Raw genomic sequence first — 16,761 nt, forward strand, 5'->3', positions numbered from 1 at the left:
ACATGAAAGCTGGATTACTGTGAAACTTTGAAGAACAGGCATCAAAAAAATATTTTTGTCTGTTGTTGTAACAGGTGGTTGCATGTCACCAGAGTTGATTCTAAGCCTGAAGACTACCTGTTTTATAGATTTTCTTTTCCAGTTTCAAAGCAGCAGCAGCACAACAAAACTAAAAAAAACCCAAACTTAAAATCCTAGTTTAGTTCTAGAAACAACTACTTGCACAAACATTTCTGCCAAATGACCCCCCTCCTTAATATGCTACAAAAAGGATCATGTTAATAATTGTTATTGTTCTTGGAGAAGTCAGTACCTACCATCATCTCCCACCGCTAGGGAGGTGTAGCTTTAAATTGTATCAGGAGATCATGAAGCTACACTGAAGAGCTAACATAATATGTAAGTAGAATATAGGAACTCCAGTGGGAAGATAAAAATCGGCATCTGGTGCCTTGACTCAACCCATCTCCACTCCAGTCATTTCCCTTCCAAAGCAAATTAATAGACATGGCACGCTCGGCACCTTTTGTTAGCGTGACAGGCTTCTGCATCGATCTGGGGAGTAGTTTTTATTTCTTAGAACATAAACCCTTTAATGGTAAACAATATTAAAAAAGCAGATTTCATTTACTATGCTGTTTGAAATCTATAAAAACAAGTTTCTTACCACTAGAACCTCCATCTCTAGCTTGATACGGTGAGGAATGTGCTAATCCAGAAATGGGGATTCCCTATATTTAGAAAAGAGAACAATTCAGTCTTTAATCACCCGACACTCACAATAAAGGAACTAATGCTAAGGAGCAAGAAACGGTATGAGCCTCTTTGCTCGTTCCCTGGCAATCACAGTAATCAAAACGGAGACAAGAAAGATGGAATATTTAATAGGGTGACCTACACTTGTCCCCCCTTCACAGAACAGGACAGGTCCAAGGAAGCGTCTGGTAGTCAAGCACACTCCCAAACTTAAGCTGCTGAGGAAGGGGTTCACGATCTCTCCCTAGGCCATGGAAACATTAGAACACTTAAAAGCTTTATACTTACCATGTGGTGGTTCAAACCTATCAGACATCAAACGGCAGTTTCTGTAGCAGGAACAAAAGCACAAACCAAAGTAGTTCAATGAATAATTATAGGATACATACCTCTTTGGCTTGCAGAGTTTCTATGACTTCCTTTAATGTATTGCACTCTTCAGTCAACACCTGCACTGCAACAAACTTCTCTCTCTTTAATGCTTCAGATTCGGAGATATGCCTTGTCTCCATGTCCATGATTTCAGCAGCGTGGAGTTCTTGCATTTGGTCGATTTTTTCAGTAAATTCTCTTATGATCTCTGCAATCTCTTCTGAAGAGCATCCATTTTGCAAATCAGTTTGGATTTCTGCATTTTTAACAAGGACTGGTGAAGTCTGGATACAGCTGTTGATTTCCACAGTCATGTCTGTTTGTGATGATGAGCTTTTTCTAATTAGAGTAGACTCACTGGTTGACAAATCACACAGTATTTCTGCATCCTTTTTGCTTTCAGTTTTTGCCGTTTCCTTGCCCTTTCTCATGTAACTCGCAAGCCTCTCTTCTGCTTCAACTAGATTCTCTTTGGCTTTGCACAGGTCTTCCTGAAGATGTATCAGACTTGCTTCTTTTACCTGCAAATATGGAGAATCTGAATCACAGTCCTTCCAAATGCTTAATTAAAAAAAATAAATTAAACAAATCTAAACCCTCCACACCATTAAAGCGTAGTTTACTCCTCTTTTAAAAGCAGTTATGACACACGGTAACAATAATATCTCCTACGAAACACAGCTCTATATCCACTGTTGCACTATAGGGGACTGTAAAACTACTTCAGCAACAAGCGAAGATTTGGTCTTCAGCATCAGTTCTGTTCCACTGACAGTAGGTACTGAGCGACCGTTTTTCTTAGTGGCATTCTCAGTACAAGATTAAAAAAAAGCTATAACATGCATATTTGCTCAATTAAGTTCTGTATAATTATTTGCTTTAAATACAATATGGAAAAATGCGTGATTCTTACTGCTAGTTCTTGCTGAAGTTTTTCTGCCTTTTCTCTGTAACTGCTCAGTTCTTCCTTAGCAGCAGCTGCTTCTTCTTTAACTTGCTCTAGTTCAAGTTCATTAATAAGCACATTTTCTTTTTGACTTCCCATGAGTTGTGCTCCTACCTACATGGCAACATAAGATATGGAAAACGGTGCAGAATCTTTTAAAAAGAATCAAGTATTAACAGCATTGATTGCTTTCACACCAACTTATAAAAAACCACAAATAAAAAGAGCATAGGGGGCAACAAATGTATATTATTTGAATTAACATAGTCTTAATAAATCAATCCTGAAAGACCATTTTCCTAGGATTAACTCCCACAAACTGAATAAGCATGGGAGGAAAGACAAATGTGGGAAGAAAGACTGCCTACTTGCAGTTCACTGAACTGCAAACAGAAATTGGCTACACCACACAGAAAGCACAGGGAGGAAAGCCAACAGAGTAGGAAATAAAGTCTGATAATATTATTAAATTGTTAAGACATTTATGACATTCATTCAATCTGCATTTGGTTGAAGGTCAGAGAACCTTCATGGGCCAGCACTGGGTTCTATGATGTCTCCGAACTTAAGAGTTGCAGCAATCAAGCCCACGTTTGGGCTATCAAGCATAGTCAACTTTGACCAAAGGTTTTAAATTCAGAGGCAACATAACCAGTGATGGATGCAAGTTAGGACAAAAATCTACTGGTAAAAACTACTGATGGGAAATATCTTTGGCATCCAGACAGGAAAGCAAGAAAAAGTAAACCAAAACCAAAGCATATATAAGCAAACAACTTGCCCCCCCAACCCCCTGTACAAATTGCTATCGCTCCCTTATCATTCTGAACTCTTAGATAATTTTTATAATTCTAATTTTTATCTAACTCCATGCCATGTAAAAGGGTAATTCACTCCATTCTATGTCAATTCAAAGTAAGAATAAGAAAGTGTACATCCAAAATTCAAAAATCACCCTATGTTCATGAAAAGGCAAAGTATTTTTAATGCAAAATGGAAATGGATAGTGGAGCTCACCTGAAATCCTCTCCTTGTTGTAACTCCAGGAATAATAGAGAAATGAAGGTCTAACCCCACACAGAAGATTCTTATACAGACTAGTCTCATTAAGAAGTGTTTCATTCACTATAGTTTACATATAAGAACAGATTTTAGTGAAAACAAGCCAAACAAAAATAGCATCTAATTACCTGATATGTCTGCATTTCTTCTTGCTTGATGTATTTCTGAATCTCTCCTTTGTGTTTTTCTTGAACCTCTTCCAGTAATTGCTGAAGTTCTAAGAGTCTCTCTTCTTTCACTTTAGCTTCCTTTTGTGCAACTTTTAGATTTTCTTTTTCTAGCTTGAAGTTACGATTTACTGTTGCCAGTTGGTCCTCCATCTCACTAAGCCTCTGTGTCAAGAATGATAATTTTGATTCTGTCTCATTTACAGTTCTATCAGTCAGATCCTCTGTTTGGGCACTCCTACTTGTTTCCTCCACACATCTTGAAGCTTCCTGAATTTCCTGCATGAATTTCCTTTGCTCTTGAACTGCATTTAGCTGGACCTGACTCACAAGAGCAGCAGCAACTTTTTCCACTAGTGTCTTTTCCAGTTCCAGTATCCTCTTTTTAAGCATTTCTCTTTCAGCTTTGCCTTGCTCTTTCAGGTCTTTTATTTCATTGTAGGACTGGCGCAGCTCTGAATCTTTTTCCTTAACATATGCCTGAAGTTGCTGCAGTTGTACCTCCATCTTGCTAACGGCGACTGTTGTATTCTCACCTGAAGACCTAAGCTTGGATTGATCTAGCAACTCTACCATCTCACATAAGCCTGCTTCCATTTTTTCAGTTTTCCCATTGCTCCCATCTTCCGTTTTCTCCCTATCAGCTTTCATCAGTGCACACTTATATTCCTCTGTCATTCTTTCATGCTCTTTTTTTAACAGACTTATTTCTTGCTTTAGCTGGTTCATTTTTAACTTAGTTTCCTCAAGCTCACTCTTTGTTCGAGATGCCTCTACATTTATGTTTTCTACTTGGTTCTCCAAAGCCTCTTTTTCTGCCAGAACTGTTTCAAGTGTGTGTTTCAGACTGTCAGCATCTTCTTGAAAAGCAGCAATGTCTGCAGGTACTTTTTGTTCAATATTTGACAGTTCCTGCTGAAGCTTTTCAATTACATCATTCAACTGCTCTACTTCTTCATCGTTTTTTTTCTTCAGACGTTCTTGATCACTTTTCAGATATTCTACCTGGGCTTCAAGCTCCCATATACGCTCATTTTGCTCTTCAATAACCTGAAAAAATCCAATAAATACAAGAAAATAACTTCATAATGGGTAACTAAAAACCTTATTTTTTTCCTGGACTTCACAGCAAGTTTGATTAAACATTGAAGCACCTTGTAAAACAAGGTCCTTAGTGAATTTCTTATTGGGATGTCTTTTGTAAAGCTTTATGAGAATCAGGACATCTTTACATGACTGACAAAGTAGCCCGTGACCTCAATGAACCGCAAAATAGGTGTGAAAGCATCAAATGAAGTGAAAGCACTTCTAATATTCAGAGAGGCATGAAACACTGCAGTTTAAGTGTTCACAATACTTTTTTCCCCAATAGTTTGGTCTAAAGCTCTGTCTTGTTATTTTTATTGAAAATTAGAATGGAAACAAGTGGAGTGGTCATGTTTGCTGCTAAATCTTCTTATGAAACCAAGTTTTAATACACTGTTTTTCCTGCATTACATTACATAAAGAACTTCCTTAAAAAAAAAAAATATCTTCAAGTTTACCATACACTGGTCAGCTATGTTCAGTTAGATTAGATAGATACTGTGCTCTTTGTGCAAAAGCACCACTCATTCATATGGTCAAACAGATTTATATAGGACACAGTTAAGATGGATATATATTTTAAATACAAATAGACCTTTAATTAATTGTGTTGAAAATACCATTATAACATATTTTCTAGTTCAAGACCACAGAAAACACCCATTAGTTGTCTCTGAACTTCCTATTAGAAACTTAAATATGTGTTTGCTTATGTGTGTGCACATGTATGCAGATGTGCACAAAAACATGCAGGGCAAATAGTACCCACAGAGCCAAAGCACAGTTACTTCTTTCTGCTACAGTTTAAACAGTAGTAAAGAGAGACAAAATTACAGAAGTATTTATTTTAAAATGTATATGACTATCCAAACAAAATTAAAAAGAGAGATTGGTGAAGACATGAAGAGAGCGAGAATAATACCTTCCTAGATTACTTCTAAAGACACTTAAAATTACAGGCTGTGTAAGGGGCTCAGAATTCCAAGATATTAATAAAATCACATAAATTAGCAAATATCAGGGTGTTGACTTTATGATGAATAAAAGAGAAGCCATCTTATATCAGCTTCTAAGAAAAAAATAAATGAGTAGACACACAAAAAAATAATCATCAAGTGAGTGGTGTTGATGAACACCAAGTTTAATAAATAAAATTGTAATATATTAAATAATATAATTTCTTAATGTACATCTACTAATTTATTAAACACTAAGTTTAATAAATATAATAGAATAAAAACACAAGTTATCAGATTCCAATACGTTTTATAAAATTAATTAAAAAACCTGCTTGTTAGATGACAGTGGGAGCAAATTCTCATTTGCAAAGTCAAAATAAAAGACAGAGCAGATTCTAAATAGAACATCTAAGAAACAAAGTGGATGTATTTTCTTAAAGGAGTGTCTGGAGATCTGAAATGAACAGTACTTCTACAATGGAAAAGAAAAAGTTCAAAGGAAATTTGTTAAAAATATTTGGAAAGAGATAGTACAAAATAAAATCAGTTATGGTACATAAAATAGGTCAGAACTCTAAAAGGACCTTTTAGAAACATGAAGAAGAAAAAAAATGCAGAAGAGAAGATAGATGACTAAATTAATTACTAAAATAGCCATGCTTTTTCCTTTATCTTTCAATACTTCATTATGTTTAGTTAGTTAAATAGAATAAGATGATGACTTTGTAGTAAGTCTAATATGTGGAAAAATAAATGATAAATGTGACCATATAAATTAGAGGAGCTGATTTGCCAACCAAGAACTTATTTTTAAAAATCCACAGACTAGAGGAAGCTCAAAAACACTAAATAAAATGTGAACAAGTCATTTGTTTTCATAAGAAAAGAACAGCGATCCTGGTGATTGCTATCAAGTCAGCATAACAGTTTCTGTTCTTAATAACATAATGGAATAAAGGACCACAGAAGGCAAATACAGCAATTAAAAGAAGCACGTAGTGGGATGAATATGTCTAAGGGACTAGGAAAGCAATTGACCTAGATATTAAATATCTATTGATATTTAATACCCATCTCATAATCAAGCAGAGTAATTATTTAATGGCCTGGAAAATATAACTGAGTAAGCAGATGAAATTAAGAAAATGAAACTTCATATAACAGGAGAAGAACCAATCATTAAAATGAATTCTACTTGAATCCTGGGTTTGTTGTTTTTTTTCAAGGCAAGAAATGTAACAGTATTACCGTGGTCATTGTATAAAGCAGAACCATTCCAGATTTCTAAAGTATGATCTTTCCTAAATCAAATTTCCTAAGTCTAATTTCCTAAATTCAGTTCAAAGTTTTGTCATTATTCACTGAGGTTCATTATAACTAAATTTTGCACATAAACCCACAGTGAATTTATCCAGCTCGGTCTGAGCTCTATTTTACTGGTCTCAATATGTCCTAGTAGAGTATTACCCTAAATGTTCAATCATCTACTGAAGGGTAACAGAACTCCTGGTCTTACCTTACTGAATAATATTTGCTTTGGGATTAAAGCTTACGACTAATAAATGCTCACATCTAAAATGGTCAGAAAAAAAATCCAATTTTCTTTCTATAAAAATATGTGATACTGAATGCCTGTTTCTGCTATCGCTTACATCAATGCAAAATAAGTATTATTTCTTAAGTAAATAAAAGAAAGATGAATCAATGTTTCTTGCTCTCCATTTCTAATAAAACACAGCATTTTGTTTGCACATCCATAATGCTTCAAACTGCATTAAAGATGTTGCCAACATCAGTATGATGGCAAACTATTTACACAAGCTCATGGAGCACAGAAGTTCACTACAAAATTCAACGCAATCCAGTAGGTGTCACTGAAACATCACACTGAAAGTAAGTCATTGTAGGGAATATGGTAGAATGAATGTTGAGAGTCCATCTATGTACTATTGAATGCTTGGAAGTATTAGATTAAGGAATGCAAAATTGAAGACAAAAACTCAAGCAGAAATAAGGCAGAATTATAAAAAGAAAAGCAAGCAAAAAGTATCCTTCATAAAAAAAATGAGACAAAAGAGGAAAAACAGATTAGGGTTAAAGTGTTGCTTGAAACTGAAGCATTTGCATTTTTAAATTAAGGCAGCAATAGAAGATAATGTAATTGGAGGGGGGGACATGGAGGGGTTTTTATTCTGTAAACAGCTCACAACACAAAGTAGGATTCTCAAAAAGATTTCAAAAGTGCATACTTTGTTGTCAGTTGTGACTTCAAGTTGCTGCTGCAGTTTTGCAATTTGTTCATGAAGATGATCTATTTCCTGCTCCTTTTCTTGCATGACGTGAGCGAGCCTCCCAGCCACTAAATGATGGTCCTTTATGGTGGCATCTTCAGATTTCTGGATAGCTAGTCCCAGTATTTCCATTTCATCCTACCAAAGAAAACCCCAAACAAAACACGTTATAGCTGTACATAACATTTTCTGTATATTCTTGTATAAGCATTTAAGGCATAGGAATCAAAATACACAAATTGCATGGAATGGGAAGTAGTTATATGAGTTCTTTTAATATTTTGCAAGTTGAACTGTGGAATGCTTGAGAAAGAATTTGGCATTTTGGCTTTTTCCAAGAATTTCTTTCTGGGCAGGAGGGAGAACTAAACTCTAGGCTTTCTGTTACACAATTACCTTAAATAATCTGTTCTCTTGTTCAAGTTCTTGCAAGTGTGTAGTAGACTCCTTTCGCTGAATTTCTAGTTGCATGTGCAATTGCTGAACTTCTTCATTTTTATTTTCTAGCTCCTCTCGAAACTGCTCCAGTTGTTCCTCAAGGTTCGTGACCTACGTTTCCAAAATGAATGGAGGAAAAGGAATAGACGGCCATATGAAAAACTGAATGTCATGATTTTCAAGTGCATTGTCTACAGTAAACTGGTTTGATATACGAAAACAAAAGAATGGGTACTCAGTGACATTCTGAATCCTTAAACTGAATGGAATTTTAAAACCCAGTAAAAACAAGCTGAAATCACTATGAAGTTTTTCTTACTTGGGCTGAATTTTGATTCCAGAAACACACTTGTAAGTGATAAGCATGAACATAGACAATAACAATTACCATAGCTCACAAGAGAATTCCAAAGGGATTTGGACTGCTGTCTCTCTGATCTGTTAAAAAATTTCATCTGTATAGTTCACTAAACTCAACAGAAAGCAATAACTGACAAAAACAAAATATCAGCAGAAACACAGAATGTTTCACAGGTATTTTACCTCCTTTTCTTTTCTGTCCACAGCTTCTCGTTCAGCTTGCAGTTGTACTTCAAGAGGTAATTCTCCCTTTACTACGATGGTGCCAAACTGTTTCCTGTCCTCCACCTTTAAATATAAGTAGTATTAATAATAAACAAATAAAAAAGATATACCGTTTTGTTCTCAAGAAAATAAGAAAGTAGTAAATGATCATTTTAGATCAAGCAATACCTTTTGCAGGTTGTCTGCACTGATGATTAAGGCCTGTTCCAGTTCTCTTATCCTGCATTCTAGTTTCTCAATTTCTTCATTTCGTTCTTGTATATCTCTCTGAAGTTGTTCCTTAGAGAGCAAAAGCTCACTGCATTTGTCTGTTTTTTCTTTTAGATGATTTGTTAACTGTTCAACCTGGTGATAACATGGCAAGATGATGAATATGTTGTACTAGACTGGAAGGGTTTGCTAGCAATAGCAACAGCAGTAGTTTTTGACAGAGAGAAAATATCCCTCTTTTTTCTCATAAGAAAACTCCTACTCTATAGGTGAAACAATATAAAGTTAGGATACTGTAGTGCTACATCCAACAAATATAAACAGCATTTTTTAAACAAATTTCATGTTCTATGCTCTATCACCTACTCTCTAGAACTGACCTTGTCCTTCTGAAATTTTCAGACTCTGTAGTCAGTTAAAAGCAAGTAGCATGGCATCCCTATGTAGCCCACTAAAAAGATACCTTTAGCATCTACAGATGGAATGTCTTGACTGTAGGGTCAAGATGCTATTTGCATCTTTAAGGAGTGTCATAATTGTAAGAATCTGCATCAAAATTATTCAAAATAAGGAGTTGATCAGTGATATACAGACATATCCTAAACTCACTGGGTCTTTAACATTGACAAGAATTGCTATACTTCAACCTTGAGAAACAAAGTTTTGTTTTCTTGCTGGGTTTGTTAAATGGGACCAAATAGATATGATTGATGATACAATTTCACTTTCTACAGGGGACAAAGCACCCAAATAAAGCATTCTAAATCTCAGTAGGTCAGATGTTTGCAGCTTAGAAACAACATATTAGAAGAGTAACTGAAGCAGTAGAGATAGAAATGATCCCAGTTCTAGCAGTATTTCAGTAATGATTAATCAAAATTACAGATAAGAAAGATGTGTGACAAATCCATGGTATTAGGCCTGATGCACAGTTAAGACCTGAGTTGAACTAAGCAATCGAGCAAGAGGCATGGAAAGTAATGTTCGTCCCACTCAAGAAACTGATTTCAGTATTTACAATTAGGAAGTTACGATGTAGCCAAAAGGTAGAAGACTCAAAGCATTTCAATAGATAGAAGAGGACCAGAACATAAAGCTGACAGGATGGTATTATTGACGTTATCCATCCATGAGTAACATCAAAGTCTGAAGTGACCACAGAAAAGTCCTGAGAGAGAAATGGAAAAAGAAAAATCAAGTCTAGAGCAGACTCTTCATGACAAACTTCCCTGGAATAAGTTGACAGAGTAAGCTGAAACAACATTAAAAAAGAAATGAAGTTATCAACAGAATGCTCACAGCATTCACGCAAAGCAGAAGAGCATTTAAAAAACTGTGCAACTATGAAAAAAATAAAGCCACTATCTCAGAAAAGCATGAGAAAGAATGAGAAAAGGTATACTTACAAAATATTCCAAGTGACATCTAAAGATACTATTTAGTAAGACATGTGCCTCACCTGATAAAAATTAAATGTAAATCTAATACACTGTTGAACATTCTGTCTATAATTTATAATATATCACATTCAACATCACCCAGCTCTAAAACAGCTGTCACTCCTGTGGTGCTTGCAGACATTATCTTATTGTCTGTTTTTCTACCTACTAGAAACCTCTAATTTAAAAGCATCCGATACAAATCTGAAAAATTTAATCACAGTTACATCTGTCTTTCATTTTAAAGTATGCTTTAAATTTCTATTGTAGCATACCTGCCAACTTAAAAGAGTATATACATATGCTTATATATGCATATAAAACAAAATTATTTTTACCATAGATTCTGTACAGAAAAATAGGGCAATTTTTATTATGGTATCAAATTTGAATTTTTTTCTTGGGAGAATTTTTATTTTAACATGTGATAATTTTAACCAGGAATTCACATGCTAGCCATGCCATAAATTATACACATACACAGAATGAAATGAATTCAGAATGAATATTCCGGATTCAGGAAAACTAATCATGCTAAAAACTCTCCTCCATTTGTGGAATGTGCCAACAGAAGAGGAGTGTGCACACACTTTGCAATAGAAGGAAACAGATGCGGAATTGCTCTGTATGTGTTGGTTAATACACCCCCAGCTAATCCCAGAAGATTCATTGTGCAGAGGCTGATGACAGCCGTATCACATACTACTGACTGAATACTTTGTAAGATTTCTTACAAACCTTTGTATTAAATTTTATTAAAAAAATCCATTAAATACACCTCTAAATCTGAGAATAAGTAAATAAATATTTTGACAACTTGTATCTCACATATATCAATTTATGTCCTATTAATGTCTATAGTTCAGGACCATAAGTTTAGGACTAAAGTATATAATACAGAATACTAAATATTGCTAATATTTAAGAATTCAATTACAGCAACTGAACTACCTCAGTAAGAGCTTCAATTTGAAAATCATAGTGCAACCTAATAAAAGGCATTTTAATACTGAAAATCAGGCAAGAAAATCATGCAAAAATATCAGCCTTGCTGAAAAAGCAGGACACAAGAAAATGCACAAAAAATGAAATGCACTTTAATTGACTAACAGGTCATTAAACAAAACATGCAAAAGCTTCATAATATCTAGCATTTGCACTGCTGCCACTTTTCTTGATTTTGTTGCGTCTAAGCATTTTCTGTGACTCCACTGAGCTGCTGTCCTACAGTCAATACATTTGTTTCAGTGGAGACAGACTTTCACTGGGGAGGTTCCAGTGTACACAGAGCGCACTGCTACATCTCAGGTGCTAAACCTTGGTGACTCAGTTTCTCCAGTCGTGTACCTGTGCTACAAATGGGATGTCAAAAAACAACATAAATCCATGTGAAATTGCTAAAGAAGTTCTAAATGTTTCCACAGGCTTTTGAAAACAGTGGATTTTCTAAATTGTTACGTGAAAGAACCTTTTTGAGTTACAAATGCCTACTATTAAAACCAAACAACCTGCCTAAAAAAACCTCAAAACACAGTTACACCACTCTCACCTTACCCCTCACCTAAGGGGAATTGCTTTCCTGGCTTGTAAATTAATGCAGGTTAGGTACACCATAATATAGCTTCATTACATTATCTTAACAGCTGTCAACTTGTCATTTATACTCATTGCATAAAAGAAAAAAAATGTGTTACCTCTCTGGTTTGATGTTCATTGACAGGCTGACTCCTTTGTGGAATCTTAAGCTGTTGTTCCAGCTTCTGTATCTCTTGCTGGAATACATCTCTCTCATGTTCTCGGTCGATTGCTTGCTCCTGAAAGTTAAGAAATCATGTGGATACACCATTTGATTTAAAAACTACCTAAACTAAGTATATTACTACTTCTTATTTCTGTTAATGTGAGGCTGGTAACATTATGTCAGTATCTTTAAGGTAGCAGAACCTTTTGCAACTACATTCAACAGAAGTTTCATCATTTGGGGCAAATATATTTATTTATTTTTTAAACTAAAAATTTAGGACAGGATAGATGCATTATTTCACAAAAATGACAGCTGTGTTTCTTCTCTTCTGGGTACACCACAGAAATGGTAATAACCCAATATTTTTCTTTCCTAATGTTTATCTCCGATATACGTAAGATAAACAGAAATTAAGAATAGAAATGAACTCTGTGTTAATATCAATGAGGAGCTGACAGAAAAAAAAATATTTGAATTTTACATTTCACTTTACTTTCAACCGGTTTCAGCTGTTATATATCCCAGTCTGACATTTGGGAAATACATCTTTATATCGGAAATAATGCACAACTGGTAGCATCCAGTGAAGCATCACCTTCAAATGACACTTCATAAAACAGACAAACCTTATCAGATGCATTAAAATAAACTAGCTGAAGTATCTGATACACAGAGGAATGCTTCCATCTAGCAACAAAATATTTTGCAAAAAATCAGGAAACCAGAATAAATCCTCAACCGTTACAAGTTGCAGATTTTAAAAACTCACCTGCTGTTTCATGGAAACAGTAGAGTACTAATGCTGCTAGCACAAACAGCTGCCCATCTCAGTATTCCATAACTCTGCAGTTCATGGTTTTGATAATCCCAAACCACAATGCATTTTTGACTATAGGACTTGTAACAGGAATTTTTACTTCTGAACCTTGTCCTATTATGACACACTAGTTTTAGTCAGAAGAATAATCTTATAACTGCAGAAAATGAAATAAAGCAAATCCATTTGTGCCAAGAAGTATCTGGAAATATCTCTCCTTTAATAGTGCTTAGTCATAGATTACACAGAGAATGTGCCACAGAGTGTTGTATTTATTAAGTAAAGAATTATTCCATCATACTGCTGTCAGCTAGAGAGTTAATTGAGAAGGCACAGAAATAAGTTTTCTCCCAACAGCACCATAGGACATTTAAAATGGGAAAAGGAGGAAGCAGGGAAGATAGTGTTTGCTGAAAATAGGGTAGAGTCTAAAACAAAATCGCAGAGAGTGCCTAAGGCAGGAAAGAAGTTGTGTACAATAGAGACAGCTGCTCCTGTGAATGGGGACAAATACACATATAGTGTAACTGTCTGGAAGGTATAGCTTTATATCTGGAGGTACATTCTTGGATACTATGAAGGAAGACTATAAAAGAAACTTAAGAGAAATTCTGCTTTCAATTTCTAAATACAAATAAAGCTGACAATTCAGAGAATCATAGAATAGTTTGGGTTGGAAGGGACCTTTAAAGTCATCTAGTCCAAGCCCCCTGCAATGAGCAGGGACATCTTCAACTAGATCAGGCTGCTCAGAGCCCCGTCCAACCTGACCTTGAATATTTCCAGGGATGAGGCAACCAGCACCTCTCTGGGCAACCTGTGCCAGTGTTTCACCACCCTCATCATAAAAAGTGTCTTCCTTATATCTAGTCTAAATCTACCCTCTTTTACTTTAAAACCATTACCCCTTGTCCTACTACAACAGGCCCTGCTAAAAAGTGTGTCCCCATCTTTCTTACAAGCCCCCTTCAAGTACTGACAGGCTGCAATAAGGTGTCCCTGGAGCCTTCTCTTCTCCAGGCTGAACAACTCCAAGTCTCTTGGCCTGTCTTCATAGCAGAGATATTCCAGCCCTCTGATAATTTTTGTGGCCCTCCTCTGGACCCACTCCAACAGGGCCATGTCTTTCTTATGTTGGAGGCCCCAGAGCTGAGCGCAGTACTCCAAGTGGGGTCTCACGACAGTGGAGTAGAGGGGTAGAACACCCTCCCTCAGCCTGCTGGCCACACTTTTTTTGAGGCAGCCCAGGATACAGTTGGCTTTCTGGGCTGTGAGTGCACATTGCTGGCTCGTGTCCAGCTTGTCATGCACCAGTACCCCCCAAGTCCTTCTCCTCAGGCTGCTCTCAATCCCTTCACTCTCCAGCCTATATTAATACTGGTAGTCGCCCCGACCTAGGTGGAGGACCTTGCACAGACAGACTAATTCTAACAGACTTTATTGGAAAACATGGAAATTCCACAAACTGTTAAAAATGAAGGTCACAAAAATTTGTTTCCTCATTAATTTTAGAAGTTTCCCATTATTTTAAACATTTAAGAAGCCTACTAAGTTATACTTAGAAACACAGAGAAGTCCTAAGCAAGCATCTCAAATGAATTTTCAACTTCTAAAACTAATTAAATTCTTGGGCTGGAACCTCTAACACTGTTACTATTGTGTGCTTCTTTATGTTTGCACAGAAGGTGAAAAAATTAGCATTTCCCACTGAACCAATCCCTAGTACAGGTGCCCACCCACCTTCATGAAACTAGCCTTTTATCATACTTACATCTAGAAATTTTCTTGTTTTCTCTAGTTGCTTCTCCAAAGCCTGGTTTTGCTGCCTTAAGTCCATTAGTTCTGCATTTTTTTCTTGCTCTAGCTCTATGAAACGATTGACCTGTTCTTCCAAGTCGATTTCCAAGACTTTCACTTGCTTCTGAAGGTCATCATACTCTTTTTCAGCTTGACGCTGTACTTCAATTTTTTCTTTCATTAGCTTCTCTGTTTCCTCCAGCAATTCTGGTTGTAATAAAAGCATAACACACTACTTTTAGATAGTCAGTAATGTTATGAAGTAAAACCACTCCCCAAGGTATCCATGCTGTACTCTGCAGAAGGATGTGAAGTGGTTTGGGTTTTCGCTATTTTTCCTTTTTTAGAAAATATATTTTCTTCTGAGAAATAATCAAGATCACTACTCAACCAAATTCATATTAAAATTACTATCCTTTAGTTAGTCTTCAGAGGACTGTTAAGTTGTATCAGATCACTTTCCTGTTTAAGTTTCATATAAATTAAAAAGTCTTTGTACAGTTGAAAAGAAAATGCATGGGTTCAAACTACAGATAGTCAGCACAGGGGTTAACAATGAAGAACAGAAAACCCAACCCTCTTCTCATTCCCAGCATCAGTAAAATCAATCCACTCCCAGTCTCATCATTTACTGTGATACATATAAATAATTTGAAGGAAATATTTAAAGACTTAGTGAGGTTGCTGGGCAGGCAGAGGGGGAAATTACTGACCTGTAATGGAGCTTTGCATAATCATTGACTGCACGGACGCCCAATTTTGAGTCCTCATGAAAAGGCTGGCAAGCATATATAGTAAAGCCCCAAACCACTCTACTGAGACTCTTAAGCCACAGCCCATTGAAGTACATATTAACTAACCGTATGAATCCCTTGAGGTAAAATCCAAACTGTAAAGTGCAATTTCATTTGAAGAATCTTTAAAACATGATTGATATTTAGACAGAAACAATACAATTTCACTATAGAAGAAAGATCCTTTAGGCACCATCATCTTACATCGTATTTAACCAATTCTCATTTCTAGGTAACCATTATATATCAATATAATACAAGTGTTTAGTTATCATAATGAATTAATCAACTGTATTTGGAAATAAAAAGAAAAAAAAGGTTACAAAAATATCCCTCCAATACCACCTAAGTATCTGTAATTCGTAGGTGAATAAGATGATGGTTATTAATGAATTTGCTTATTATGTTTAGAAAGTTTAAGAAATGTTGTTAGCAAAATGTAAAACTGAGTATGAAATACAACATCAAAGCTGCAGGCCAGTAAGAATTACAAGTAATGTCAGTAAACCAAAAGCCCAATAATCCTGATTAACAATGTCAGTATGTGTAAGTCTTCCACCCAATTACATATTGGCCATGCAACATACAAACACACCTGCTTGGGAAGCTGCATCGACTGCAGCATCTACTAGGCCTAGGAGAATAGAGAGAGAGAGAAAACAAAAAAAAGAAGCAAAGTAATTCACATGCCAGCTACAGTTTTCTTGTGGTGCAACAATGTAAGAGAAAATGAAGCCAAAGATAGATATGGCATTTAATGACAAAGTTATTGAGGTAACTTAGGGAATGTGGTAAGTTATTCTGGTATGCATGACATAAGTACCTACATGTATTTATAGAAATGTTTATCCTTACAGTTGTTATACATAAAACAAGTAACTAAACTGGAGTCATAGTTAAGTAACTTCTTTACTATAAAGCAGGAAGCGACAGGTTGTTTTTAACATTTCATTGTTACACAAAGTAGATGCAGGAAATTGCAAATATACACCAAGATGTGTAATTTACAAAAACAGCAACATTATAAATTGCCATAAACTTTTAGACGTTAAATAAAATAGTAATTTCATCCTGCTATTCACAATGTAAGTTCTGCAATCCTTGAAAGATCAGTACTTCTTAAAACACCACTATTCTAACTTTCTTCCCCTCTCAAACATAAAATATTAATTTAAGTTATTAGATTAAGGAAGAATTAAAAGACGTTACCTTCATGAAGGTAAATGCTCTTCTGAGTAAGTAGTTAGTTAGATTACATTGACATAGTATTTATCTGAAATTATCACCATCAGTGCCGA

The 16,761-nt window shown here is 35.5% G+C and overlaps 1 protein-coding gene across 9 annotated transcripts in view; it reads right to left on the reverse strand.

Annotated features, from left to right (window-relative positions):
- AKAP9 (A-kinase anchoring protein 9) overlaps positions 1–16,761 on the reverse strand; it is a 120,770-nt gene that overhangs the window by 17,203 nt on the left and 86,806 nt on the right. For 7 of the 9 annotated variants that reach the window (XM_056335597.1, XM_056335596.1, XM_056335590.1 and 4 more), the window contains 11 exons: positions 16,059–16,097; positions 14,644–14,876; positions 12,006–12,125; positions 8,831–9,007; positions 8,621–8,725; positions 8,036–8,188; positions 7,598–7,777; positions 3,265–4,353; positions 2,042–2,188; positions 1,146–1,649; positions 668–731 (listed from right to left, as the gene is read on the reverse strand). In XM_056335597.1, the coding sequence (XP_056191572.1) occupies positions 668–731; positions 1,146–1,649; positions 2,042–2,188; positions 3,265–4,353; positions 7,598–7,777; positions 8,036–8,188; positions 8,621–8,725; positions 8,831–9,007; positions 12,006–12,125; positions 14,644–14,876; positions 16,059–16,097 (2,811 nt within the window). The remainder of the gene's footprint in view (positions 1–667; positions 732–1,145; positions 1,650–2,041; positions 2,189–3,264; positions 4,354–7,597; positions 7,778–8,035; positions 8,189–8,620; positions 8,726–8,830; positions 9,008–12,005; positions 12,126–14,643; positions 14,877–16,058; positions 16,098–16,761) is intronic. The other 2 variants (XM_056335593.1, XM_056335595.1) reach the window with 1 other exon arrangement.

This window comes from Falco biarmicus, chromosome 4 (genome assembly GCF_023638135.1).
Source record: "Falco biarmicus isolate bFalBia1 chromosome 4, bFalBia1.pri, whole genome shotgun sequence".
Lineage (NCBI taxonomy): Eukaryota > Metazoa > Chordata > Aves > Falconiformes > Falconidae > Falco > Falco biarmicus.